This window comes from Esox lucius, chromosome 7 (genome assembly GCF_011004845.1).
Source record: "Esox lucius isolate fEsoLuc1 chromosome 7, fEsoLuc1.pri, whole genome shotgun sequence".
In the NCBI taxonomy this organism is placed as follows: Eukaryota; Metazoa; Chordata; class Actinopteri; order Esociformes; family Esocidae; genus Esox; species Esox lucius.
In genome coordinates, this window is record NC_047575.1 from 39,415,232 (window position 1) to 39,441,873 (window position 26,642).

General features: G+C 43.2%; 1 protein-coding gene across 1 annotated transcript in view; it reads left to right on the forward strand.

Annotated features, from left to right (window-relative positions):
* The first annotated feature begins 3,167 nt into the window (after positions 1–3,167).
* LOC105011169 (short transient receptor potential channel 4) overlaps positions 3,168–26,642 on the forward strand; it is a 45,698-nt gene continuing 22,223 nt past the window's right edge. The window contains exons 1-5 of the mRNA XM_013134654.4: positions 3,168–3,814; positions 14,124–14,339; positions 14,658–14,876; positions 25,798–25,938; positions 26,310–26,486. Coding sequence (XP_012990108.2) covers positions 14,181–14,339; positions 14,658–14,876; positions 25,798–25,938; positions 26,310–26,486 — 696 coding nt within the window. The 5' untranslated portion in view covers positions 3,168–3,814; positions 14,124–14,180. The remainder of the gene's footprint in view (positions 3,815–14,123; positions 14,340–14,657; positions 14,877–25,797; positions 25,939–26,309; positions 26,487–26,642) is intronic.

Below are 26,642 nucleotides of genomic sequence, written 5' to 3' on the forward strand. Positions count from 1 at the left end.
TATTACAATGTTTAAACTTAGAATAGAAGTTTATCGGTGTAAAATAATAACACCTGGCTCAAATAATCGTGATCAGGCAATTATGTAAAAATTGCCACAGCCCTACTATCACTGTGTCATATCAGCCTCTAACACAGTCATATCAGCATCTAACACACTGTCATATCAGCCTCTAACACAGTCATATCAGCATCTAACACACTGTCATATCAGCCTCTAACATAGTCATATCAGCCTCTAACAAGGTCATATCAGCCTCTAATACAGTCATATCAGCCTCTAACACACTGTCATATCAGCCTCTAACATAGTCATATCAGCCTCTAACAAGGTCATATCAGCATCTAACACACTGTCATATCAGCATCTAACACACTGTCATATCAGCCTCTAACAAGGTCATATCAGCATCTAACACACTGTCATATCAGCCTCTAACAAGGTCATATCAGCCTCTAATACAGTCATATCAGCCTCTAACACACTGTCATATCAGACTCAAATCCACTGTGTCATATCAGGCTCTAACAAGGCCATATCAGCATCTAACACACTGTCATATCAGCCTCTAACATAGTCATATCAGCCTCTAACAAGGTCATATCAGCCTCTAACACACTGTCATATCAGCCTCTATCAAGGTCATATCAGCCTCTAACACACTGTCATATCAGCCTCTAACAAGGTCATATCAGCCTCTAATACAGTCATATCAGCCTCTAACACACTGTCATATCAGTCTCTAACATAGTCATATCAGCCTCTAACAAGGTCATATCAGCCTCTAACATAGTCATATCAGCCTCTAACACACTGTCATATCAGCTTCTAACATAGTCATATCAGCCTCTATCAAGGTCATATCAGCCTCTAACACACTGTCATATCAGCCTCTAACAAGGTCATATCAGCCTCTAATACAGTCATATCAGCCTCTAACACACTGTCATATCAGACTCAAATCCACTGTCATATCAGGCTCTAAATCGCCATGCCATTTTAGCCTCTAGCAGTGTCACAGCTAACACACTGTGATATCAGCTTCTAAAACTGTGTCTCAACAGCATCTAACTCTGTTTCACAGCAGACTCTAATACTGTGTCACAGCAGCCTCAAACACACTGTCATATCAGCCTCTAACAATGTGTGTCAAATCACCCCGTATCAAACTGTGTCCGACTATAGCTCAAAACACTCACAGAAGAAATGAAAAATGGGGTTCTGGCAATCATTCAAGAGAGAGAAAGAGGGAGAAAGAGGGAGGGGCTGAGAGAGGGGAGCGGTGGATGGAAAACGATTTACAGAAAGTGCCTGTGTGTGTTTTGTCAGTCTCTCAGTTTGTAGTTCACATGAGAGACACGAGAGGGGCTACACTTCCCTGCAATTCTAAAAACGAGACATAACCCAATTCAGATCAGTCACGCACTGGATCTGTCACAGAGGTGTGAGAGAGAAGAAATCAAATGTCTCCCAAAGCCAAAAGATCCCTTTAATTTCAAATTGAATTAAAAGTGAGTGAATCAGTGAACCAGTGAGAGAGTGAATGAGTGAGTGAGTGTGTGTGTGTGTGTGTACGCGCCAGAGAACCCAATTAGATCTCCAAGCATTTGATCAAGTGCTATTCAACGTAGAGGAGGGACAGGAACTCTCTTTCCTCTCTATTTCTTGCTCTCTCTCCTGCAGCAATCTCCCTTCTCCTGTCTGAACGCCCCCTCATTCTCCTACTAGTCAGACTGGTTCAATCGCCTATCTGCAGCTCACTAGTCAAGAGAGAAAAAGAGAGGCAGAGGAAGGGAGAGGAAGAGACAAAGTGGGAAAGGCATGAAGGGATAGACAAGGAGAGTTAGAGACAGAGAACAAGAGAGGAAGGGGCAGTGAGGAAATCAGAAATCAACAGAGAAAGAAACAAAGGTTTGAAGTTTTAATGTGGCCTTCGTGTAACCCGGACACAGGGAAGGTGAAGTAAACCTGTTGGTAAACATATTCATCGGGAAGGCCTCATACATTTTCTATGAAGAGACAGAGAGTTTATTCCAAACGGAGGAGGTAATATTCATGTGACAAAGCACTGAAGCATAACATTTGATTCACTGTTCCCTGAAAATAAACATGATAATAGTGAAAGTCTTCATTGAGTAGACAGGCCTGACATAATGTTTTGGAAATCTTTCAGATTTTATATACAGTATGACTGTCATTTTTTTTTTTTTAAATGAGATTGATTTGTAATTTGTTTTTGTTTCTTCCTTTTTTTCAAAGGTTTATTCTACTAGCTGTCACTATCAGAGGAATTGTTCACCCAAACTCTTAGAAAACCTTGGTGGTAAGTGTTTGGTCACTCAGTTGGGTTTTTATTTTTAAAACTGCTGTATTATTGATGCTTGGCGCTGGTTTATTCATGCAAGCTTACTCTGGGGATTTAGCCATGACCAGAAGCATGGGTCAGACCAGAAGCATGGCTAAGTGAGAGCGTGCCAATCTGATTATTACATTATTTATTTTTGCCACACATAAGAGAAAATATTATCAGGGTTAACCTGTTGTTATCACATGGCAAGAGTCATGTGATAACACTGACAATGAATGTATCCATTTCTCAGTTTTGGGGTATCAGTGTAATAGGTTATATATATATATATATATATATATATATATATATATATATATATATATATATATATATATATATATATATGAAACATAATGTACATGAATATCGAGGTACATTTTAATGGATATAGTATTTTCAGACAATTTATGGTGAGAGTTTTTGCTGATGGAGCAGGGACCCAGATTGTTTCCCATAATGCAGAGGTAAAAGTGCACTGGAGGCGGCAGCGTTGACCAGTGGACCCCCCCCCCCCCCCCCCACACACACACACACACACACAAACACACACAAAATATGCAATAGCCTGCAAATTCCGCATTTCTTTGAGTTGAGTGCAATGCAGACCTTTATTGTCCAGTCAAACTGTCCCTTCATTGCCATTAGATGAGGTCATTATTGATTGAAAGATAAACGACGTGTGCACGAGCGTCTTCTTCGCGCGGCTGTGTGCCGTGTCCAGACGCGAAGCCACAATGTGTTCGCGGTTCGCAACGACTGCACCAGTGCGCATCCAGAGCGGAGTGCATACCAGGGTTTCAGGACATCGTGCTATTAGACTCCAAAACAGGTGCAGAGGGGCGGGTGAATAAACAGACGGAAACCGGAGATAAGATAACACCACCGGAGAGGCAAACAATTTGATGTTGAGAATATATTTTTTTTTTTTACATGCAAGAAATAAACTTCGCCGTCTGTATCTGCGCGCTGCGCTCGCTTGACTCTCTTTCGATACTGTGTTGAGTGGGTCCTTTATTATTCTGCGCTACCTCGCCAATCTCTTTCTGGGGAAGGGGGAGAGCTATACAGACAGAAAGATATATAGATAGAGAGAAGGAGAGAGAGAGGGAGAAGGAGAGAGAGAGTGAAAGAGTGAGAGAGAGGAGATCGCGAAGAAAACTGTTGTGTTCGGGGATACCCTCTACTCCAACGAAATAATGAAATAAAGTAGTCTACTCTGGAGATAAAACAACAGAATTTACCTTCTACGACTCGAAGATGAAAAATAATGGTTATCGGCTGCGTTTTTAATTCAGCATACACACCTAGGCTTTTGGCCACGGAATACAACCATTAAAAAAAGAATGGATACTTTTGTTTTTTAAACCTGTTGTTGAATTCCATTAACATGGAATAACCTAGAAAGGAAATGCGCACCTTAATCTTCGAGTTCAATGGTCATATCCTCGAAATCCAAGGCAGCATGTGAGTTATAGCATGTTTTATTTACTTCGCACACTGTCAAAATAATGTTTTGCAGATCATTTTTGGATGAAGAAATAACTGATGGAGAGGACAGCGCACTGGCGCATTCCGGAATGTTTTAATAGGAATCAAATTTACAAATCAACGTTTCAATAGGCCTTTAATTTAGCGCTGGCAAATCGTTAAACGGTTCTAATTTAAATGTTACTAACTGGATGAAACGCAATCCTTAAATTTAAGAAATTGCTAATTCAATGTAATTTTGTCATACATCCACATACAATATTCTTGAATCTGAAGCTTTCTTTGAGCAGTCTAGATCATCCAATCAGAATTATGTGGGTCACTCTAGCTTACCTGTTTGCAGCCTTCTACAGGTGTAATCATGCGACTGACGAATGGGGAGGTCTTAACCTTTACAGCACATGCCACGGTGAACGCTGTACCTCAACTGCTGGGTTGCTCTTTCAAATCCCGTTTTGGCGGTTATTTGGAGCGTTTTTTAATCAAATTCAATATCTATGGTTCCTCGAATGGTTAACTGTAGCTCTGTAGATGGTAAAGGTTTCATATCCCTTGTTGCTGTTGTGTCAGTTACAAAGACAGCTTGTCTTTGGCTTAGGCCTCACTGACATTTGCCAATTAATGATTGCGTTTGGGGTTACACAACATCAAATAGGCTTCAAATGCCAATTATTAATGTGTTATTGGTTATTCTAATAGGGTCACTTGGTTTAACTGGTCATATCCTTGAAACATCCCAGACTGCCATGAAGAAATAACAAATCTTAGTTCACTTATTTGGTTAAATAACAATATAAAAAAAGATCCAATCCTTCTAATCAAAATAACTCAGTATTTGTGTGTCTGGGTCAGGCCACACTTGGGGAAATTCAATTTCTTTCTCAGGGGTGAAAAACATGCTGTTCGGCATCATTTTTGAATTGGGGTTACCTTCAGGTTTAGGCATTACGGTAAGGTTTAGGGAAGGGAGATTATGCCTAGGTTAACTTTTTGCTTAAATGTCAGGTTGTTGTTGCTAAGGTTAGGGTTAGTATTTTTACTGCAGCTACATTGGGGGCAAATCATCTTGCCATAGCATAATTGGATTACTAATAAGGTTGTGTTGCTCTCTTTTTTGACCTGTTAAAGGTGTTTAAAACAGTGAATCAATATTTTTTTGTTAATCTCTTCCTTAGGAGTGTCAATGCATACTGTCTTGTGGTTTCAAAACGACTTTAGCGATAGAACTCAGGCTGTTGTAACAGGTGGCTATGAATCTAAATGTATTGCAGTTCACTAAGGAGTTCCCCAGGGTTAGATTTTTGGTCCTTTGCCTAGATGTTATATATGACATCTGTACCTCTGTGAGAAAAGGAAATTGACTTATATGCTGTTGACACAGTACAGTACGCAGCTGCTCCATCCCAAGCACAAGCATTTCAGCACTTGCACACTAATATAAAATGTTTACACAATTCCCATGCAGATTTAGGGTTAGTATTACGGGCAAGTAAAACAAAATACACTGCTCAAAAAATAAGGGAACACGAAATCATTACAGTATTACACCAGGCCAATTGAACTTCAGGGATATCAATCTGTCCAGCTAGGAAGCATAAGCAATTATGAATCAATGTCACCTGTTTTTGTGTAAATGAAAGTAAAAACAGGTGCACTGGAGAGGCAACAGTAAGACAACCCCCAAAAGGGGAATTGTTTTGCAGGTGGTGGCCACAGACTATTGCTCTCTCCTTAAGCTTCCTGACTGATTCTTCTCTAGTTTTACCAGTGTCTTCTATATTGCTGGTGTCCTTGACATGAGGTGGTACCTGCAGCCCATTCAGGTTGACACATCCATAAGTGCTGTCGCGAGAAGGTTTGCTGTGTCTCCCAGTACAGTCTCAAGAGTATGGAGGAGATACCAGGAGATGGGCCATTACAAGAGGAGAGCTGGACAGGGCCGTAGAAGGGCATCAACCCAACAGCAGGACCAGTATCTGCTCCTTTGTGCGAGGAGGAAGAGGAGGAGCACCAGCATAGCCCTACAAAATGGCCTCCAGTATGTTAATGGTGTGCATGTCTCTGACCAAACTCCATGAGGGCCCGACGTCCTCTAGTGGGACCTGTGCTCACAACCCATCATCGAGCAGCTTGATTGGCACTGGCCAGAGAACACCACAATTGGCAGGTCCGCCACTAGCGCCCTGTTCTCTTCACAGATAAGAGGAGGTTCACAAGAGTTTCTCCAAGAGTCTGGAGATGCCGTGGTGAATGTTATACTGACTGCAACATCATCCAGCATGACTGGTTTGGCAGTGGGTCAGTGATGGTCTTTGGAGGAATACCCTTGGAGTGTCGCACAGACCTCCATGTGCTAGCCAACGGTACCCTGACTGCAGTTAGGTATTGGGATGAAATCCTTAGACCCATCATTAGAACTTACGCTGGGCATTGGGTCCTGGGTTCCCCCTGCGGCATGACAATGCCCGGCCTCAGGTGGCCAGAGTGTGTAAGCAGTTACTGAATTATAAAGGCATTGATGCCATTGACTGGCTCTCACATTCCCCAGACTTGAATCCAATTGAGAACCTCTGGGACGTTATGTATCAGTGCATCTGACACTGCCAAGTAGCACCACAGACTGTCCAGGTGCTCACTGATGCCCTGATCCAGGTCTGGGAGGAGATCCAACAGGACACCATCCACCGTCTCATCAGGAGCATGCCCAGATGTTGTCAGAAGTGCATACAGGCATGTGGGGCCATACACAGTACTGAGTCACGTTATGAGTTGCCCTGATGAAATTCAAGTTGGAACGGCCTGTGATTTCAATTGTTTTTCTTAGATTTTTGGTTTGAATCCAGTCCTCAATCGGTTGGAGATTTTGGTTTCCATGGACCATTGTTATGTCATTTTGTTGTCAACGAATTCCACAATGTACAGTAAAGATTTATGGAATTTGTGCAAAAACGGAAGGTTAAAATGGGTTTATTTTATAGAAACAACCTATAACCTGATCACAGAGTTAGAGGTCAGAACATACCAGTGAAAATAGTACCAGTTTAACATGTTAATATACTGTAAATATACTGGAGCTCATCTCCCCCTAGGTCTTATTTTGACCGTATGTGCTGGAGCTCAGCTCATGCTGGCTCTTACCTAATTTACCCCAGTGCTAGATTATGGTGATGTACTATATATGCATGCTTCAGCAACTGTTTTGAGAACTCTTAGTCTATCATGCTGCATTGCGTTTTATTCTTTTTGCAAGCTTCTGCACACCCCACTGTCTTTTATTCAGTTTTGTTGGCTGGGATTCTAGACTTGCCAAAGGGCCAGACTTTGGTTGGTATTTGTTTATTTGACTGTTCTGCAGAAATATCCTAACTATCTCTCCTAACTATCTTTCCAAACAAATGCTGCTGGGAAGTGGACTGGTGGCAGGTGCAGAGTGTGGCAGGGAGGAATCGGACCGGGAGTGACGGGAAGACCTCACAGATACCCAATGTTTCCCACTCATAGAATGTTCTGGAGAAAGACCTTAAGTTACTGGCCCTGGTGGCTATAACCCAGTTCAAACATCTGTTAAGAAACTGTTTTACGGGAAAATGGGATTGTTATTCCTAATATGGATCGGTTTTAAGTCTTTTTATTTTGTGAGTTTCCATTGCTCTAATACAGTTCTCAACTAAGAGAGACCCTGGTCTCCCCATAAAATAAAATAAATAGGTCAGAATTATGGTTAGATGAGATTAGGATGAGGGTTAAATGTAGGGCTAGAGAAAGGGGAACATACATTTTAGGGTTAAATATTATGTCCCCAAAAGGATAGTCTTGGTCTGTGTATTAGTGTGAAAATTGATAAGGATCAAACTTTAAACAAATTACTGCACATTTGCAGATTACTGTACTGGCTAACATTTCTGCAGATTGCTGTACAGGCTAATGTTGTTACAGATTACAGATTATTGTTGTTGTAGATTACTGTACACAACATTGTTGCAGTTTACTGTACAGGATATTGTTGCGGCAGAATAGTGTACACGATAACATTGTTGCAGTTTACTTTAGAGGATATTGTTGTGGCAGAATAGTGTACACGATAACATTGTTGCAGTTTACTTTAGAGGATATTGTTGTGGCAGATTACTGTACAGGCAAATAGATGAATGGAAACTTTGACATTTTAGTGATTAGATGTCTGATCCTGATTGCTTTATGGTCGCTGCATTCATTTAAAAATAGCTAGGTGGTTGAATTACACAACCCTACACAATGCATCCTGCCCGGTCTGAAACTAGTAACTAAAATATCACTGATGTGCTTGTGTGGGAGAGTTCTTATAAAATCCCCCAAAACGTTTGCCATCAAAGTGCTTGGCTAATACAGATATCTCCAGACCTCCAAGGGAAAAGTTAGAATGATGTGATCCTGGAGGTACAGTTTGGCTATGTCTGACCATGGGGAGGCCATGCAATAGGGCAGTGGTTCCCTTTCTAAATACGTCTGGTATTCAAGTTACGTTGAAGATACTGTATCACTGAAAGCCGATGCTCCCATCTTTTTCTTGCACTCACGACTAAGCAGAGGCTGATAAGGGGTAACTCTTTGAAGAATGTGTAGGTTGTTAAACCTCAGAAGCTAATATTTTTGGTCAAGGCCCTTCAGCCTGCTGGGGCTTACGAAGTGTTTGACCTGAGATGAGAGTGGTGCCATTAGACCGAAGTGTAACAGCCTTCTCCTCTTTAGTTAAGGATTTGGGTCCGCGTTAGGTTTAAAATCATATTTTAAAATGAAACACTGTAGAAGTAGGCGGGGTTTGTGGATTTGTTGTCAGTGACAACTAATGAGAGGTTCCGCAAAATCTATCAAGCTCTGGGTTTACATATTCGATTAAGGACATAAATCAACCCACGGGTAAATTGTTTTTGTTGCATCATGCTTGTTTAGCTTGTTTTCACTGATTCACAAAGGCATATGAGTTCACCTTCCACACCATTTCTTCTTTCTTTTTTTTTATATTGAAGAAGCAATTTTTGCTCCCACTTTCTAGGTTATGCACCTTGTTTGGGAAAATAAAAAAGTATTCTTCAAACTGACCCTGACTTCATAGCAATGGTGGAGACGAAAATAATGGATATGGTAGAATAAGCAATATGGTGAAAATGCCTCCAAGGCTTTCTGAGGTGAGACTTGGACCACTGCTGTATTGATTAGCCTCTATATATTTATACACTTGCAGACAAATATATGGGCACCAGTGCCATTTTCTAATTGCAGTCATTAAATCATGCTCTCTGATCTCTTTGCAAAAATGTTTGAATGGCTATTGTCTTTTTTCATCCATATGTTCCTGAAAGTTCAGTTACCATAGGGCAAGCTGAGAGCCACACCAACAGTGAATTTCACTAGTCCAGACTGGAGATGACAAAAGACCGGACACTCGACGTCACTATGACGTTTGTAGTCAATGACAGGGTGTGGTCCAGGATTACACCAAAGTACTTTGCACTTAAGGAAAGGGACAACGCATTGTCAACTGTGATAGGAAGGTCTTCAGCTGGGAAAAGAGCAGCTCACTCTTGTTGAAGTGTCGCTTCTGTCGGTGGGTCGACATCAAGCATAGATACTTTCTTGTACCTGGCAGGTGTTTGTTGCCATTTTGGGGTAGATAAAAAACTGTTGTGTCTCATCTGAATGACAGTACTGATCATGAGGGAACGAGTAGTGAGAGCCCCCGGAGCAATCACAGATTGTCTCGACATCGTCAGTTAGGAGAGGATCTTCTGATTCACAATATTGAAGGCAGTGGGTGGTTCTAGAAGAATGACAACAGAAGGCATACGAGTCCGCTTGGGCTGTGCAAACCGCCTACAGGGACTGACAGCGAACTCAGCCAATTGAGCGCTCAGCATTCCAAAATTATTGTATCCTTAGAGATGTTCATTTTAGTGCTTGGCACATTTTCTACTCGTTTTGATCTTCTTTTCAGGTGTTCATGTGCTGAAAATGTTTCCTTGAGTAAATTTGAAGTCTAGTAATAGAAGATTGACCGCTTCTATCGGCTTCGGCAGTGACAACAAAGAGTGTCCGGTGTCAAATAATTCTGATAATTTTTTATGTCTGCGGGGAAACCAAGTGTTGGTTGCTAGAGTATTTTGTAGAGCATCCCAACTATTACCTTTAAATATCTAAGCTCTAAACATATAATATAACCTTATTTTAAGTGGAAGCCCTATGAACACATACAGTGGGGAGAACACGTATTTGATACACTGCCGATTTTGCAGGTTTTCCCACTTACAAAGCATGTAGAAGTCTGTAATTTTTATCATATGGGAATCTTCAACTGTGAGTGACGGGATCTAAAACAAAAATCCAGAAAATCACATTGTATGACTTTTTTGTAGTTAATTTGCATTGTATTGCATGACAAAGTATTTGATACATCAGAAAAGCATAACTTAATATTTGGTACAGAAACCTTTGTTTGCAATTACAGAGATCATACGTTTCCTGTAGTTCTTGACCAGGTTTGCACACACTGCAGCAGGGATTTTGGCCCACTCCTCCATACAGACCTTCTCCAGATCCTTCAGGTTTCGGGGCGGTTGCTGGGCAATACAGACTTTCAGCTCCCTCCTAAGATGTGTTTCAGGTCGTTGTCATGCTGGAAGACCCAGCCATGACCCATCTTCAATGCTATTACTGAGGGAAGGAGATTGTTGGCCAAGATATCGCGATACATGGCCCCATCCATCCTCCCCTCAATAAGGTGCAGTCGTCCTGTCCCCTTTGCAGAAAATATCCCCAAACAATTATGTTTCCACCTCCATGCTTCACGGTTGGGATGGTGTTCTTGGGGTTGTACTCATCCTTCTTCCTCCAAACACGGCGAGTGGAGTTTAGACCAAAAACCTCAATTCCTGTCTCATCAGACCACATGACCATCTCCCATTCCTCCTCTGGATCATCCAGATGGTCATTGGCAAACTTCCGACGGGCCTGGACATGCGCTGGCTTGAGCAGGGGCACCTTGCGTGCGCTGCAGGATTTTAATCCATGACGGCATAGTGTGTTACTAATGGTTATCTTGGAGACTGTGGTCCCAGCTCTCTTCAGGTCATTGACCAGGTCCTGCTGTGTAGTTCTGGGCTGATCCCTCACCTTCCTCATGATCATTGATGCCCCACGAGGTGAGATCTTGCATGGAGCCCCAGACCGAGGGAGATTGAACATCATCTTGAATTTCTTCCATTTTCTAATAATTGCGCCAACAGTTGTTGCCTTCTCACCAAGCTGCTTGCCTATTGTCCTGTAGCCCATCCCAGCCTTGTGCAGGTCTACAATTTTATCCCTTATGTCCTTACACAGCTCTCTGGTCTTGGCCATTGTGGAGAGGTTGGAGTCTGTTTGATTGAGTGTGTGGACAGGTGTCTTTTATACAGGTAACAAGTTCAAACAGGTGCAGTAAATACAGGTAATGAGTGGAGAACAGGAGGGCTTCTTAATGAAAAACAAACAGGTCTGTGAGAGCCGGAATTCTCACTGGTTGGTAGGTGATCAAATACTTATGTCATGCAATATAATGCAAATAAAAAAAATAAAAATCATACAATGTGATTTTCTGGATTTTTGTTTTAGATTCCGTCTCTCACAGTTGAAGAGTACCTATGATAGAATTGCAGACTTCTACATGCTTTTTAAGTAGGAAAACCTGCAAAATCTGCAGTGTATCAAATACTTGTTCTCCCCACTGTACATGAGTTATCAATGTGCCTAACTGCTGAAATAAGACTTGACTGTAAACATAACCTCAGATTAAACAACCTAACATGACTTTTCCTGAGCAGTCCAGTTTCCCACTTACCTTAAATCTGTTTTAGGAAATTCCAAGACGTATTTTGAGGATCCATTGAGGATACCCCGCCAATATGTAATAATACCTGAACTGTGTCTCAGACCAGCAGCCAAAACGGTGCCAATGCTAAGTAATCTATTTTATGTAATCCAGGTTTCTCTAGACGCAAATACGTTAATATCTTAATGTTCTCTGAGTGGATGAGAACGTGTTGGAGTGACAGATCCCCTCTACAGATGGAATACCTGATGTGCTCTCCGTTGGTTATAAATGACCGCAGACTTCCATTACTGAACATCCTGAACGGATCGTGAATAATGATGGTTGAGAAAGGTTCCAATCAAAGTTGCAATTATATGTTACAAACTCCAGGCGCTGACATTTACGTATTCCTGATCGTAGAGGCTTTCTGTCAAAGATTACAGAGGAATGGATATATTACCCTCTGAAAGGTGCTTACAATATGTCCTGTTATTTTGTGTGAGGCTAGCGTGCTTTGTAAATGTCATCTTTTTGCATCTGCAATGTTTTCAATCACAGAGAACCTTATCAATACACAACTGTCATTGCTTGGAGTTTCTGTAACTTCGTTGGAGCCGGATTCTATGGTCAAACAGTTTGAGGCTTTCTTCTGGCAAGATGACGAAATACTCCGTTTGCAAAATACAGTAGAAGATCGAAGGAAATCCAATTAAGTGCTTGCTCAGCATCTGGCAGAGTCATATGGCACCAGTCTACCAGACCATGAAAAATCTTACAACACACTTCCTCGTAGAGCACATTGCAGCTAAGAGACCTTTCATGCAGAGAGGCAACAAGCAGAAGAGATTGCAGTATGCAGAATACAAAGGTGGGACTACCAATTGCAGAAATCTGATATTTTTGGTTCACAAAGATGGCAGTATTTCAAAAGAGAGTAGGCATGATGTAGGTGGATGCCTGTCTGAGATATTGTGGTGGATCTGGCATGGTCAGGGGGCTGCATTTCAGCCCACAGTGTTGGGGATCTGCTCAAAATAGTTACAATTATGGATGCTTAATAATAGAAACCGATTCATCATGATGTACCATTGGGGACACAGCTGACAAGCAAAAACTTTATCTTTCAGCACAATAATAACCCCAAATGCTTAAAGACCTACTTGGATCGGTACTCTTAGATTGGCAATTTAAGAGATCCAACATCAATAAGAACAAAACGCAGAAATGAAAAGAAGCCATTACTATATTAATGATAGTAATGGCAAACACTGCAAAATCCCTGGATGAATTGACCATGACAGCTACTTAACAAAAAAACGTGACAGTCTACCAAAGCACTTTAGCAGTTTCTTTGCTTTTAATACAATGTTATAGAATTTTCTAATATGTTCGATGTAAAGAGACATGAAATCATCTATTTTAGTCAACATCTTCAATGTTATTGTGAAGATTGCTACTCTCTCCCTCTCTCCCTCTCTCCCTCTCTCCCTCTCTCCCTCTGTTTCTTCTTCCCCCTCTCACTCTCTGTCTGTTTTTCAATTTCAATTCAACTTAAGGGCTTTGTTGGCATCATAAATATTTGTTTATATTCCTAAAGCACCTGGGAAATAATTTTAATAATAATATTTATTTTTGTATAAATTCCAAAAGGTTTTACAGCAGGATAAAATACAATAAACGGATGTAATATTTTAAGTAGATATTACACACAGTATAATAGAATAAAGGCATTTTGAGCACTGTATTTTGGGCTATGTACAGCAATGTAAAATGTGCAAATATTTACCAGTGAGATGGGCAAGGTAAATAAATAAATAAATACATGCGTTATGCTCACAGTATTGTTTGTGCTAGTTGCCCTTTTGCCGTGGCAACAGGTCACCAGTCCTGCTGTGGTTGTCACACACTGCTTCTCCGAACAAATATGGAAGATGTTTCCTCTCTCTGTCTCAAATGTCTCTCTTCCTTTCTCTCCCCCAACATACAAGAAAACACTCTGTAAATACACATTTATATCTTCATTCATTTTCATTTATACTTTATGGGCTTAATTAGCATGGGGAAAGTTTGTTTAAATTGCCAAAACAGGTGGAGTGGATTAATAAAAAAGAAAAAAAAGATACAATTTAAATAATTCATAAAAAGTTAAACAAATGTAAAAAAAATCTGAAATGTTAGGCTAAACATTACACACCAAAAAACTTTCCGAAATGCGATTGGTTTTGTTGTTTGGCTTCTCTGTCTTTCCCATTCTCGTTCTTTTTCCCATCCTCTAGTTTTCCTTTTGTTCATTGCCAATATGCAACACAACTTATAAAGCCACCCTCCCTCTCAACTTCTTTTACCCATAGCTTCTCAGACATGCCCCGTAGGGTGTGAGTTTCCCATAACTCACACCCTCCTTATTCTCCACCTCCTTGGACCATCTCCTAATTCTGCGCCTCCTTGAAATCTCCTCCGCAGCCCCCGTCTTCCTCCCAGCCTGTGAAGCCACGGCTGTAGCGGCCAAGGAGAGCCGCCATGTCTCAGTTGTACTACAGGAGGACAGACAGCTCGTCGTACCGGGACCGCATACCGCTGCGAATCGTCCGGTCAGAGTCGGAGCTGTCTCCCCTGGAGAAGGCCTACCTCACCACCGTGGAGAAAGGCGACTATGCCAGTGTGAAACAGGCTCTGGAGGTATGGATGGATGTGTGCGTGTCTTCCAGCAATGGGGTCAGTTAGTGTGTGGGGGGGCGTGAGAGGGTGTGGGGCGGCAGACTGTAAGTGTGTGTGTGTGTGTGCCTGCACAGACGTTCAGGCGAACAGACGGTCAGTGCATTCGATTAACAGATAGAGTTTTTTCGTTTGGGGTGTGAAACGACTTGTTAAAACACTCCCGCCGTACGCACAGGCAGCCTTCCGGTTTAATGAACGACAGTTCACAGCTGATTTGTCTGGCTAACGCCGTCCTAGGGGTCAGGATCTCCCTAAAACCCTGGCGCTGTGCGTTCCCAGGAGGCTGAGATCTACTTTAAGATCAACATCAACTGTATCGACCCGCTGGGCCGCACGGCTCTCCTGATCGCCATCGAGAACGAGAACTTGGAGATCATCGAGCTGCTGCTCAGCTACAACGTCTACGTGGGCGACGCCCTCCTGCACGCCATCCGGAAAGAGGTGGTGGGGGCTGTGGAGCTGCTGCTCAACCACAAGAAGTCCAGCGGCGGCATGCAGGTGAGGGGCCGGTGTGTGTGTGTGCGTGTTTGTGTGTGCGCGCGCCCGCTAGTGAGCCTGTGGTAATAGCAGCCATGTCTGAATTCATCGAGGTATGAGATTGAGGTTGGGAGAGCAGTTGTGTTTGGAGCAGTAAGTGTTGACACATGCGTTGGGAAATCTCCAAGAGTTTATTTACCTAAGCCTCGTTCACACAGTCGGTTGGGATTCAGACTCAAGTACACGTTCCCCTCAGCCATATATATACAAATTACAACAGATTTGTTGGTTTCTCGGGCCAAACAAAACATGGGATAACTTGTTCCATTTTTTTAGTTCCCGTGCCACCGACAGAATTTAGCTCTGCTTGGAGTAACCCTGAAGTACCCCTTCATGTTAATTTCACTAGTAAGTCTATGGTGTTGTGTGTTTTCAAGTACCTCATATGGAGAGGTCAAGTACCCCCAGGGGTCCTAGTACCCCTGATTGGGAACCACTGGAATAAGATATTTCAAACAACACCGAAGCCACATTCATAAAAGGCTTGAAATCGGGTAGAAATGTGAGTGACATCCTCACACAGCCTCTTCTACTATTGCTCCACGGATGACAACTCTTTTCCTCCCTTTTCTGACACCCAGATGGGGACATACATTTATAAGTGCACGTCTCTGGTTGGATGTCAGAACAAAGGAAAAGTTAAGCTCAACTGAAAAGTTTGTAGTAAAAATCTTTTGATGGCCAGTTCGAAAACAGATACAATCTGCATTTACATTCATAGCCACGTAAGGCAAGTAGGTGTGTACATTTTAAACGAGCCAGGTTAATCAACCACACAGTTTCAAAATCCATCGACCCATTATTGGCAGCAGAAGTCACAGCAAACGGATGTGTTTCGACGACAGCCTTCATCAGCGTATGGAAAACACTGCGGCATCCACTCATTTTTATAGACTTGACATTTCGATCCTGCTTTACAGTTGTTGTTTTAGCCCATACTGTCTACATACAAACCTTGTTTTACAGGAAATCGGGTCACCGACGTGTGTTTCTTTCCTTCCTGTGTGTAGTTGAAGAAAGACATTTCCTTTGATCATAGCATTGCAGTTTAATATTTTAACACACGGCAACGCTTTTTAATTGCAGATTTAACCACCTGGTCGATAGGTTGCCACAAACGCTATGTTGTTCATTAGGGAGAGCTGGTTCAGGTGTCAGTATGCTTTCCCATGTGACATTTCATGCTCTGAGGGTGCAATTCTTATTATAATAAATATTACTTAAAAAACAATATCATAAAATTTGAGCTTTTTCATCAAACTCTTCATCAATATTACATATTTCTCTAAATCTAAGCAACCAGCTGTTATCAAGAGTTTATATTTGAGAACACAGGCGATAACTAGAATAATAAAAAATATAAATAGTTTTCTTGCAATTCACCAAGGTCTGAAATCTTTGTATACCAGAATGTCCAAATAAGAGACAGTATCCATATTGTATTCAACTGATAAACGGATAGTGCATAAACTGGAATGAATGTACCGTTTGAACTTTTCCAATTGCTCCCAAGTCCCACTATAAAATAAATTAAAAAAACAATACACGGAAAGAGTCCCTGACCATGTACTTTTTCTAAAAAAATCATGCACTTTTCTTTTTTTCTTCTTTCTATCACTGATTTTGTTGATAGCTCATTTATTTTGTCAAATCTTCTTACAATTGCTGGTCTGTGTGATTGTCACACCTAGCTATCTTAAGAGGAATTACTAACTCTGGAAAAGGGAGTCTGCCAACCGACAGAAATGTAAATATAAAATAAGACTGTGCAGAGTCTGAGAGGGTCTTAGAGAAAAGATCTGATGGTTCACAGTGTTGAACGTAGCGGACAGGTCTAGGAAGATGAGATCAGAGGAGAGAAAGAGTCAGCTTGGGCAGTGAGAAGAGCCTCTCTGACATGAAGCAGAACAGTAGAGTGACACATACTGAGGCCTGGTTACTTCTCAGTGAGGCAACTGCAGTCTGTCAGAAAAAACAACACTCTGGCATTTTAGAACAGAAGGACATTGGACTCCAGTTTTTTAAAGGGTCAGAGGGGTCAAGCAGAGTTGACCCTAGGCATAAGCGGTTGCTTAGGGCCCCGGGCCAATGAGGGAAAGGGTGCCCCGAAATCTAAATTTGCTTAGGGCCCCCAAAAGGTTTGGGCCGGCACTTGGGTCAAGTGTTGGTTAATTTAGCAACTTAGTCATGCTTGAAGTCAGAGGCGACACAACCTATTCCCAGGGATGAGTTGATGAGGGACAGGAGTAGGAGAGGTTCTACAGGGTGGAAAGTGGCAGTGGCTCAGCAGGGAAAAACTGTTTTGTGTGTGGGGGACCGGTGAACTTTGTGTGGGGGACCGGTTGACATAATCAGACCCAGAGAAGGAGGACGGAGGAATGGGAGGGGGAGGCGGGTGGAGGAGGGAGGAGTAAAGCTTCCCTGAGATCAGCGGAAGAACTTTAACAGAGGCTAGAGAAGAAAAGGAAAAAGGTAGCATGGACGAAGTGAAAACATTAAATGTTTTGTAATAATTATTTGATATACATGTTAGTCGTTGTCTCTATACCAAGTCAGAGTTTCTAATTTTAGAATTGAGTTGGTAGCATATAACTGTTGTGCAGTTTGCATACGGGTCAAAATATGAGAATAAAGTGAAAGCTAACAGGCTACTTGAGCACAGTGGTCCTTCAACAAGGCCACATGCTAAAGTAGAAACACAATGAACATTTTCAGATGACTTCACAATGAAACATTTTTATTGAATAAAACAGCCTTCTGCCCCGGGTTAGAGCATTATCAAGTCAGCTGGTTCAGCCGCTGAAGTTAAGAGAGTTGTCAAAGAGGTCTGTGGGGGTAGTTGTTGTGGGAGATGATTGGCTGTGGGCGTAGGTGTTGTGGGATAGGATTGGCTGGTAGATCAAGCAGATGAAGCCAGTGGGTAATGCACAGGGCATTTCTCCTGACACTGTGTCTCCTGACACAAGGCCAAGTTTGACACGATACACGTTGAGGTGGAGATGTCTGGGAATGAGTCAGGGGCTTAAGGCCTGCAGCGGGAACCAGAGTAGTGTTCAGTGTGCAAAGTGTTCTGTGTATGTATGTTTATAACCTGGGTTTGGCACCGTAGACTAAGCTGAAGCCCAGGGATTCCTCCTATAGGCCAGGTATTCCTCCTATAGGCCAGGTATTCCTCCTATAGGCCAGGGATTCCTCATATAAGCCAGGGATACCTCCTATAGGCCAGGGATTGCTCCTATAGGCCAGGGATTCCTCATATAAGCCAGGGATACCTCCTATAGGCCAGGGATTGCTCCTATAGGCCAGGGATTCCTCTTATAGGCCAGTGATTGCTCCTGTAGGCCAGGAATTGCTCCTATAGGCCAGTGATTCCTCCTATAGACCAGGGATTGCTCCTGTAGGCCAGGGATTGCTTTGTTTTCAACAACATCCCAATTATTTTTATTACACTAATTAGTCTTTTGAGCAATAACCTCATATTGGTGTACCTGTGAAAATGCGCATAATTTTCTCTCCATCTCTCCATCTCTCCATCTCTCCATCTCTATGGCCCTGCCAACTCTCTCCCCCATGGCACTCTCTCCCCCATGGCACTCTCTCCCTCCCTCTCTCCATTCCTACTTTAGTCACACCTGCTCTGGGTCCACCGGTGTTTGCATGGGTATTAATTAATCAAAACAAAAATACCCACCAATACAATATGCTAATGCTGAAGCGCACACACACACACACACACACACACACACACACACACAGAAATACATTATGCTAATGATCCTCTTGTACACCCACATCATCCTCCAGCTTTTCATTCAGGGTCACAGCGGGACGCTGGTTCCCATGTTGTTTTCTTTCTTTTCTTCTTCCTCTATGCCACACAGTGAGCAAGGGACATAGCTGTTATGCTGTTTAGATGTGAATACACAGATGCTCCAGAGCTAAATACAGAGAGAAATTGACTCACTGGTAAAGGGGTGATGATTGTCTCCAAGCAGTGAGGAAAAAGGATGTAAAAAAGATAAAAAGAACGAGGAATGAGGGACAGGAGCAAAGAATGAAAGGAGGGAGAAAGAGACAAAGAGTTGGCTGGAAATAGAATGAGAGGGAGACGGAGAGGGGAGAGGTGACTAGGGGCAGAGAGACGAAGAGGAGAGACAAAGAGAGAAATGACTAGGGGCAGAGAGACGAAGAGGAGAGACAAAGAGAGAAATGACTAGGGGCAGAGAGAAGAAGAGGAGAGACAAAGAGAGAAATGACTAGGGGCAGAGAGACGAAGAGGAGAGATGAAAGAGACAGAGCGGAGAAAGAGAAATGACTAGAGATAAGGGAGACAAAGGAGAAAGACAGAGAGGAGAGATGACTTGGGGCAGAGAGATATGAGATGAAAGAAGGAGACAGAGAGGAAAGAGATGCAGAGAGCTGAAGAGAGAGCCAGAGAGGAGAGATGACTTGGGGCAGAGAGATGAAGAGGAGGTGGGTGAGAGGGGGATGGGGCAGATGGAGAGAGGCAAACCAAGAGAAAGAAGAAAAAAAAATTGACATTGTGCAGATAAAGCAAATTAGTAACCACAAAGGGAAGGAGGATGATGTCTCATTCAGAGGATGGTGACAAGTAATGGCTGGAGTGGATGATGCGGTTTATAATTAGGATGATGTTAAGAGAGGATGATGACTATAGAGTGTATAGTGTTTAGTGTGGTCCCCTTGTTAGGGCCTGTTCTCTAGGCTCTGTTATGAGACAGTAAGAAAAGCAAAACAAAGTGAGTGAGCCAGAGGGACAGACAGGGAGAAGTGTGTGTGTGTGTGTGTGTGTGCGTGTGTGTGTGTGTGCGTGTGTTTGTGTATGAGCGTGTGTGTGTGTGTATGAGTGTGTGCATGAGTGTGTGTGTGTGCGTGTGTGTGTGTGACAGAAAGATTGCCAGCGGATGCACCCACATAGATTTAAAGAGGCCAGGCAGGGTGGGAGGAGCTGCTTCTCCACCCTAATGGTCCAGTACACCACCCAGCCACTCTGCCCCCACGCAAGGCCCTATTTCCTGAACGGAGCATAAATTCAGACCAGCATCTGGTTAAATGTAGTGCACTTGATAGGGTGCAATTTGGGACACGGAAGCGGACTGTTGTGCTCAGTCACACAGCAGCTGTTTCCCTGGCACACAGCTGGATGAGACCTCAGAGTACAGGGAGAGAAGACATGGAGAGAGAGAGACAGACAGGTGGGGTGAGAAGACATAGAGAGAGAGACAGACAGGTGGGGTGAGAAGACATAGAGAGAGAGACAGACAGGTGGGGTAAGAAGACATGGAGAGAGAGACAGAGTACAATGAGAGAAGACACGGAGAGACAGACAGGCAGGGCGAGAAGACACGGAGAGAGACAGACAGGCAGGGAGAGAAGACACGGAGAGAGACAGACAGGCAGGGAGAGAAGACATGGAGAGAGACAGACAGGCAGGGAGAGAAGACACGGAGAGAGAGAAAAAGACAGTGATAGTGTCAGGGAGAAAAAAGAGAGAGTTCAGGGAGGAGGAGGGAGACGCAGAGATAGAGTGAACGAGAAAGAGAGAGTGTGAGCAGGGAAAGAGAGAGACACACACAGATAAATAGAGGGAAATAGAGAATAGGAAGAGAGAGGATCAAATAGAGGAAGGCAAAGATTGAGGGGGAAAGAGGCAGAGAGAGAGGAGATAAAGGGAGAGAGAGGAGAAAAAGAGAGGGAGTCTAAAGAGCAAGGGGGAGAGAGACAGAGAGGGAGAGAGGAGATAACGGAAGAGTGGGCTACCCTCTGCTCCTGTTGTCGTCTGCAGGGGGATTTATTATTTCACCGATTCATTTCAGGATTCGGCTAAAATTGGCCATGTAAGTCCTGTTGCTCAGCAGGCTGTCTGAGCGATGTGTCCTCCGCATCACTTCTGATGGCCTGCCTCTGTTGTGAGGGAAGAGCAGCCTAGTGGGGACGATTTGGACCCCAGGCGTCTGTTCCGAAGACCAACTGCAGGACTGCGTCTCAAATTGAATACGGTTCCCTGTGGGCCTTGGTCCAAAGTGATGCGCTGGGAAGACAGTGGGTAGAGGGTAGCCTGTTGAGGGGCAGCCCAGATCTATCAAGATTTTGTCTCAGTATTTTACAGTATTCTATACATATTGCATTGCATGTAGATTACATTTTTTCAGGTTGTAACCGATTATACAGTTATGTTGTAGATTCTATTCCCTACAGTCTCTGGTCAAAACACTATTTCCTATGGGTTTGGTCAGAACACTATTTCCTATGGGTTTGTTCAAAACACTCTATTTCCTATGGATTTGTTCAAAACACTCTATTTCCATTGGGTTTTTTCAAAACACTCTGTTGCCTATGGGTTTGGTCAGAACACTATTTCTTATGGGTTTGGTCAAAAGAAGTAAACTCTTGGGGTCTGTTTCGCAGACACAGGTTAAGACTAGTCTAGGATTAAAGAACAAGCTCAATGGAGTTTTCTACTGAGCTTGTGTATTTAGTCCTAGACTAGGCTTAATCTGTGTCTGCGAAACCGGCCCTTGGTGTTGCAATTGTTATGGGCTTACCTTCTTACCTTCTTGCAAACAATTAAAGCTCCTGTTTTGGGTTTCAAATGTGTTGTTTATATGTGTATAACTATAATTTCTCAGTTAGCCATGATATTTTAAGTTTGAAAGCAATTGGTTTTGACCACACACTGCTCATATCGGCACATACATGACAGTTTTGACTGTTCCACTGTCAGTGGCATCACAAAATGTATCTTCAAAACAAGCTGTGTTCTGCCTCTCACCTTTATTTTCTTTTAAATGTTAAACTTCCAGGCAGTTCATCTCCTTTCTGTCCCCTAAGAAGCATCTCATTCGTGATCGCCACTGCAGATGAAGCAAGAAGACGAGAGGACAAACCCACCTTTCATATTCCGCTCAATGCAGTCCCATTCCCTGTCCCGTTCACTGTCCCATTCACTGTCCCATTCCCTGTCCCGTTCACTGTCCCATTCACTGTCCCATTCACTGTCCCGTTCACTGTCCCATTCACTGTCCCATTCAGTCATTTTCACTGTCCTGTTTACAGTCCCATTCCCGGTCCCGTTCACTGTCCCGTTCACTGTCCCGTTCACTGTCCCGTTCAGTCCCTTTCACTGTCCCGTTCACTGACCCGTTCTGTCCCTTTCACTTTCCTTTTTACAGTCCCATTCCCTGTCCCATTCACTGTCCCGTTCAGTCCCTTTCACTGTCCCGTTCACTGACCCGTTCAGTCCCTTTCGCTGTCCTGTTTACAGTCCCGTTCACTGTCCCATTCACTGTCCCATTCAGTCCCTTTCACTGTCCTGTTTACAGTCCCGTTCAGTCATTTTCACAGTCCCTTTCACTGTCCTGTTTACAGTCCCGTTCACAGTCCCTTTCACTGTCCTGTTTACAGTCCCATTCACAGTCCCTTTCACTGTCCTGTTTACAGTCCCGATCACAGTCCCGTTCAGTCGCTTTCACTGTCCTGTTTACAGTCCCGTTCACAGTCCCTTTCACTGTCCTGTTTACAGTCCCATTCACAGTCCCATTCACAGTCCCTTTCACTGTCCTGTTCACAGCCCCGTTCAGTCCCTTTCACTGTCCTGTTTACAGTCCTGTTCACAGTCCCTTTCACTGTCCTGTTTAAAGTCCCATTCAGTCCCTTTCACTGTCCTGTTTACAGTCCCGTTCAGTCATTTTCACAGTCCCTTTCACTGTCCTGTTTACAGTCCCGTTCACAGTCCCGTTCAGTCCCTTTCACTGTCCTGTTTACAGTCCTGTTCAGTCCCTTTCACTGTCCTGTTTACAGTCCCATTCACAGTCCCATTCACAGTCCCTTTCACTGTCCTGTTTACAGTCCCGTTCAGTCCCTTTCACTGTCCTGTTTACAGTCCTGTTCAGTCCCTTTCACTGTCCTGTTTACAGTCCCATTCACAGTCCCATTCACAGTCCCTTTCACTGTCCTGTTTACAGTCCCGTTCAGTACCTTTCACTGTCCTGTTCACAGTCCTGTTCACTGTCCCTTTCATTGTGCCTGTCATGGTCTTCAACAAAATGCCGATTGCAGGCATCTCGTCTCCACTCCTCAATATGAGTAACAAGATGAATTAACATGAACATAATTTCATTCCTTCACCGCACACTCTCTCCATTCATATACAACAATCAGTGCTGGTGCAAAACACAGAGATGTGAGTGGCCTACCTTTTCATTAACGGCTCGTTGTGCATCCATTTCCTTGTGACAACATTTTAGCTCATGAAAAGTTGCTAATTTAGTTCTCTGATTCCAGAGGGTACTAATAGCAGAAATAACACAGCTGACAAAAATGCCTTTGCAACTTCTTCATTTATTACACCTAACCTTTTCACCCTGGGGGTTCCCAATTTTCTTGTGACCCATTTTCAATATGAAACAAATAAATTATAAAAAAAACGAAGAAAAATAAACAATATTTTCCAGCATAAACCATAAAATGGGGAGCCACATTTGAAGGAAGTGTTTAAAACACACACTTCAAGTGGCTACTGCAGATACAGACGTAACTGATTCTGTTTACTGAGCATTTTGTATTTCTGAGTTCCTCTTGCGACCCCATATTTAAATGGTAACCCCTAGGTTGGGAATTACTGTTGCATCCTGAACACTTCTGTTAAGCAACAGGCGACACCCAGCCACCGCTTCCACAACTAACAGCTCAATGAAAGTCTCAGAATCTTCATCGCCTTCTATAGGAAGCCCACCTCCTGTCACCTTTCCATATTTCTCCAGTCCTAACCGAAACGTAAAAGACAACCGCCTTCATCTGGTTATTAAATGTCCAATCTCTCCCCCTCAACACTCTCCCTCACCATCCCTCTCTCCCTGAGATCTGATAAAAGGGTCTGAATAAATCAAGAGCAGAGAAACACTTAAAATCCCAGTTTGCTCATCAGGCACGTGCACAGACTCATATTCAAATTAACACACACACGCTGTCACACATGCACATCCAATTTGTATTTTTGTAAGTTCTACATGTAGAACATTTTCATTAAGGTGGCATGCATTTGTTATAGGAGAAAGGACTCACACTCCTTCCTAGAGGAGACTTATATAGTGTTTTTTTTGTTGTTCGCAATGCTTCTATTGTCTGTGGGAATTACAGGGATACAGGTGAGGTGAAGGTGAAGGTCGTAGACAAGGACTGAACCCTGGTCGCCATTAGGGAGCTGTGGCTGTTACATCTGTATTTCAATTTTAACATTTGATCCTCATGCAACGTCTTGTTTGTTGGCCGTCGTATCCCAGGAAGACGAGCTGTCGCTATGGGGCTAGCCACTGTGGATCCAAACAGACGTGCGCAAAGGTGTTTCAGTGGGTTGGAATAAGCACACATCTCGCTCACAGTATGTTACCCATGCAATGGGGTGAGCCTGTACACAGGACATGTATGAAATGTCGGGGGAGGTGTATACAAGAATAGGAGATTCACTGGACTGCGTCCTGGGGTCAGGTAAACATGTTGTGAGCATGTTGCTTAGTAACCATTTCAGGTCAACTATTTGAATGGAACATTCTAAAATGGAACATCAAACAGCTACAGGTTTATTTCTTCATTACTGTGACATTTTAGTAACAGTGATTAAACAGCAATTGGTTTGGTATTGCTACTAGATGGAATAAAATAAACAACAGCATTGCAACTAGAATATGTTAGATAACATTCGCGAATAGTCAGGTCTAACACTTGACAAAAGTATTAAATGAACACAATACAAATGGAATATGTTAGCTTAAGTTAGCGAACGTTTGTGAACTTTTGAATGCACCTCTGATAGTTCTTGTGTCTGGCGCTGTGCAACTGGGAACAGGTAACTATTTCAGAAGAATCCCCAATCGCATGTCTGCCACTGTGCGACCTGGAACTGGCCTGAAATAGTTCCCTCTTACCATTCGTGCTCACCTCTTTCAACCAGGGTGAATAGAGCTGATGCTAGTTTGGTTTTAGAGTAGCTGCCTCTCTCAAGGTTCTGGGATTGATTCCTCCAGCCTGCTTGGCCCTTTTGTAAACCCTGAGGGTCTCGGAGCTCCACGGATCGATGGAGAGACGGTAGTGCCCATGCAACTCCAGTGGCAACCTAACAACTCTGTGTTGTACAAATCCCTGTCAGTTCTGCTTGACTTACTGCAGAGAGAGCTTTGTGTCCCACTCCTGCAGGAAGGTGGAGGCAGTAATCTCTGGTGCACTAACTATATAAACATAGGTGGTTCCGTAGACCTGTAAAGGAAAAAAACCATTGTGCGTGAGTTTACATGTAGCATTATTATGGTGCTTAGGACAAGTCATCACTTCTACGGGTGGTACGTTGGGGGGGAGGGGGGCGGGGGGGGGGGTCGTACACTGGCTGATAATGTTCAAAGATTGAGGGCTTGAGGTTCCGATCTCTTAACGCAGGACTTAATCGAACAAGAGTTTTGTTCTGGGTTCAGCAAGATGACAGAAGCAGTGATTGGTTGTAGAGATTTGGTCAGGACGGGAATTGATAAAAATGAGAGAAAGGAGAGGGAACACTTTACATATTTTACAGAAGATTTTAGACCTGCCACACTACCAGACAGAACAAAAAAAAAGACAAATGGTCCCCGATCTCCAGGCAAAGAACTAAACTGCCCTCTTCGGGAACCAGACGATGGCAGTTATTCATGTCAGAAAATTGATGTGTGCTCCGATTTGAGCCCCAGTCACAGGCAGTCATGTCACAAAGCAGTGGATGAGTGGTGAGGGGTTCCTCAGGCGTCAGTTATGCTACTGGGCTTACAAGGCTAATTGAATGTGTTGCATGTCCTTACTCAGACCCTTGCTTTTTTTCGGCCTGCCCTGTCTCCAGGTTCCTCCCATCCTATTGGACAAGCAATTCTCTGACTTCACCCCTGACATCACGCCCATCATCCTGGCAGCTCACACTAACAACTATGAGGTCATCAAACTGCTGGTGCAAAAGGGAGTGGCTATACCCCAGCCCCACGAGGTACATAAACCACGACACTAGTACAGCAGAATAGTAATATTACCAGTAATACTTTACTTTAACCATAACACTAGTGTAGGAATATAATATTACCAGTAGTACTCTATTGTAATAATACCACTGGTACAAAAATACTATTGATAATACAGTACTGCAACCATGATACTTGTATATTAATGTAGTAAGATTACTACTAATACAGTACTGTAACCATAATACTAGTAAAGTGAAGTGAATATTACCATACAAATGGTAATACAGCACTGTATTTAAACCTCTCCAGATTATCCGTTCTAACTTGTAACCGTGTCGTAAGGTGACGTTGTAACTGACTGTTGATCCTGAAGTCTATTTTGTTCCCGTGTCTCCAGGTGCGTTGTAACTGCGTGGAGTGTGTGTCCAGCTCCGATGTGGACAGTCTCCGTCACTCCCGTTCTCGTCTCAACATCTACCGCGCCCTGTCCAGCCCCTCCCTCATCGCCCTCTCCAGCGAAGACCCCTTCCTCACAGCATTCAGACTCAGCTGGGAGCTGGAGGAGCTCAGCAAGGTGACACTGGCTGATTGGTTGGTTTATTGATCACTTGGTCTGCTGATTGGCTGGCTGGCTGGCTGGCTGACTGACAGGTCGTTAGACTAATTGCAGATTGGTTAATATGCTTACCGTCACTTAGTTTATCGATTGTGTGAGGGGTAATGAGTATCA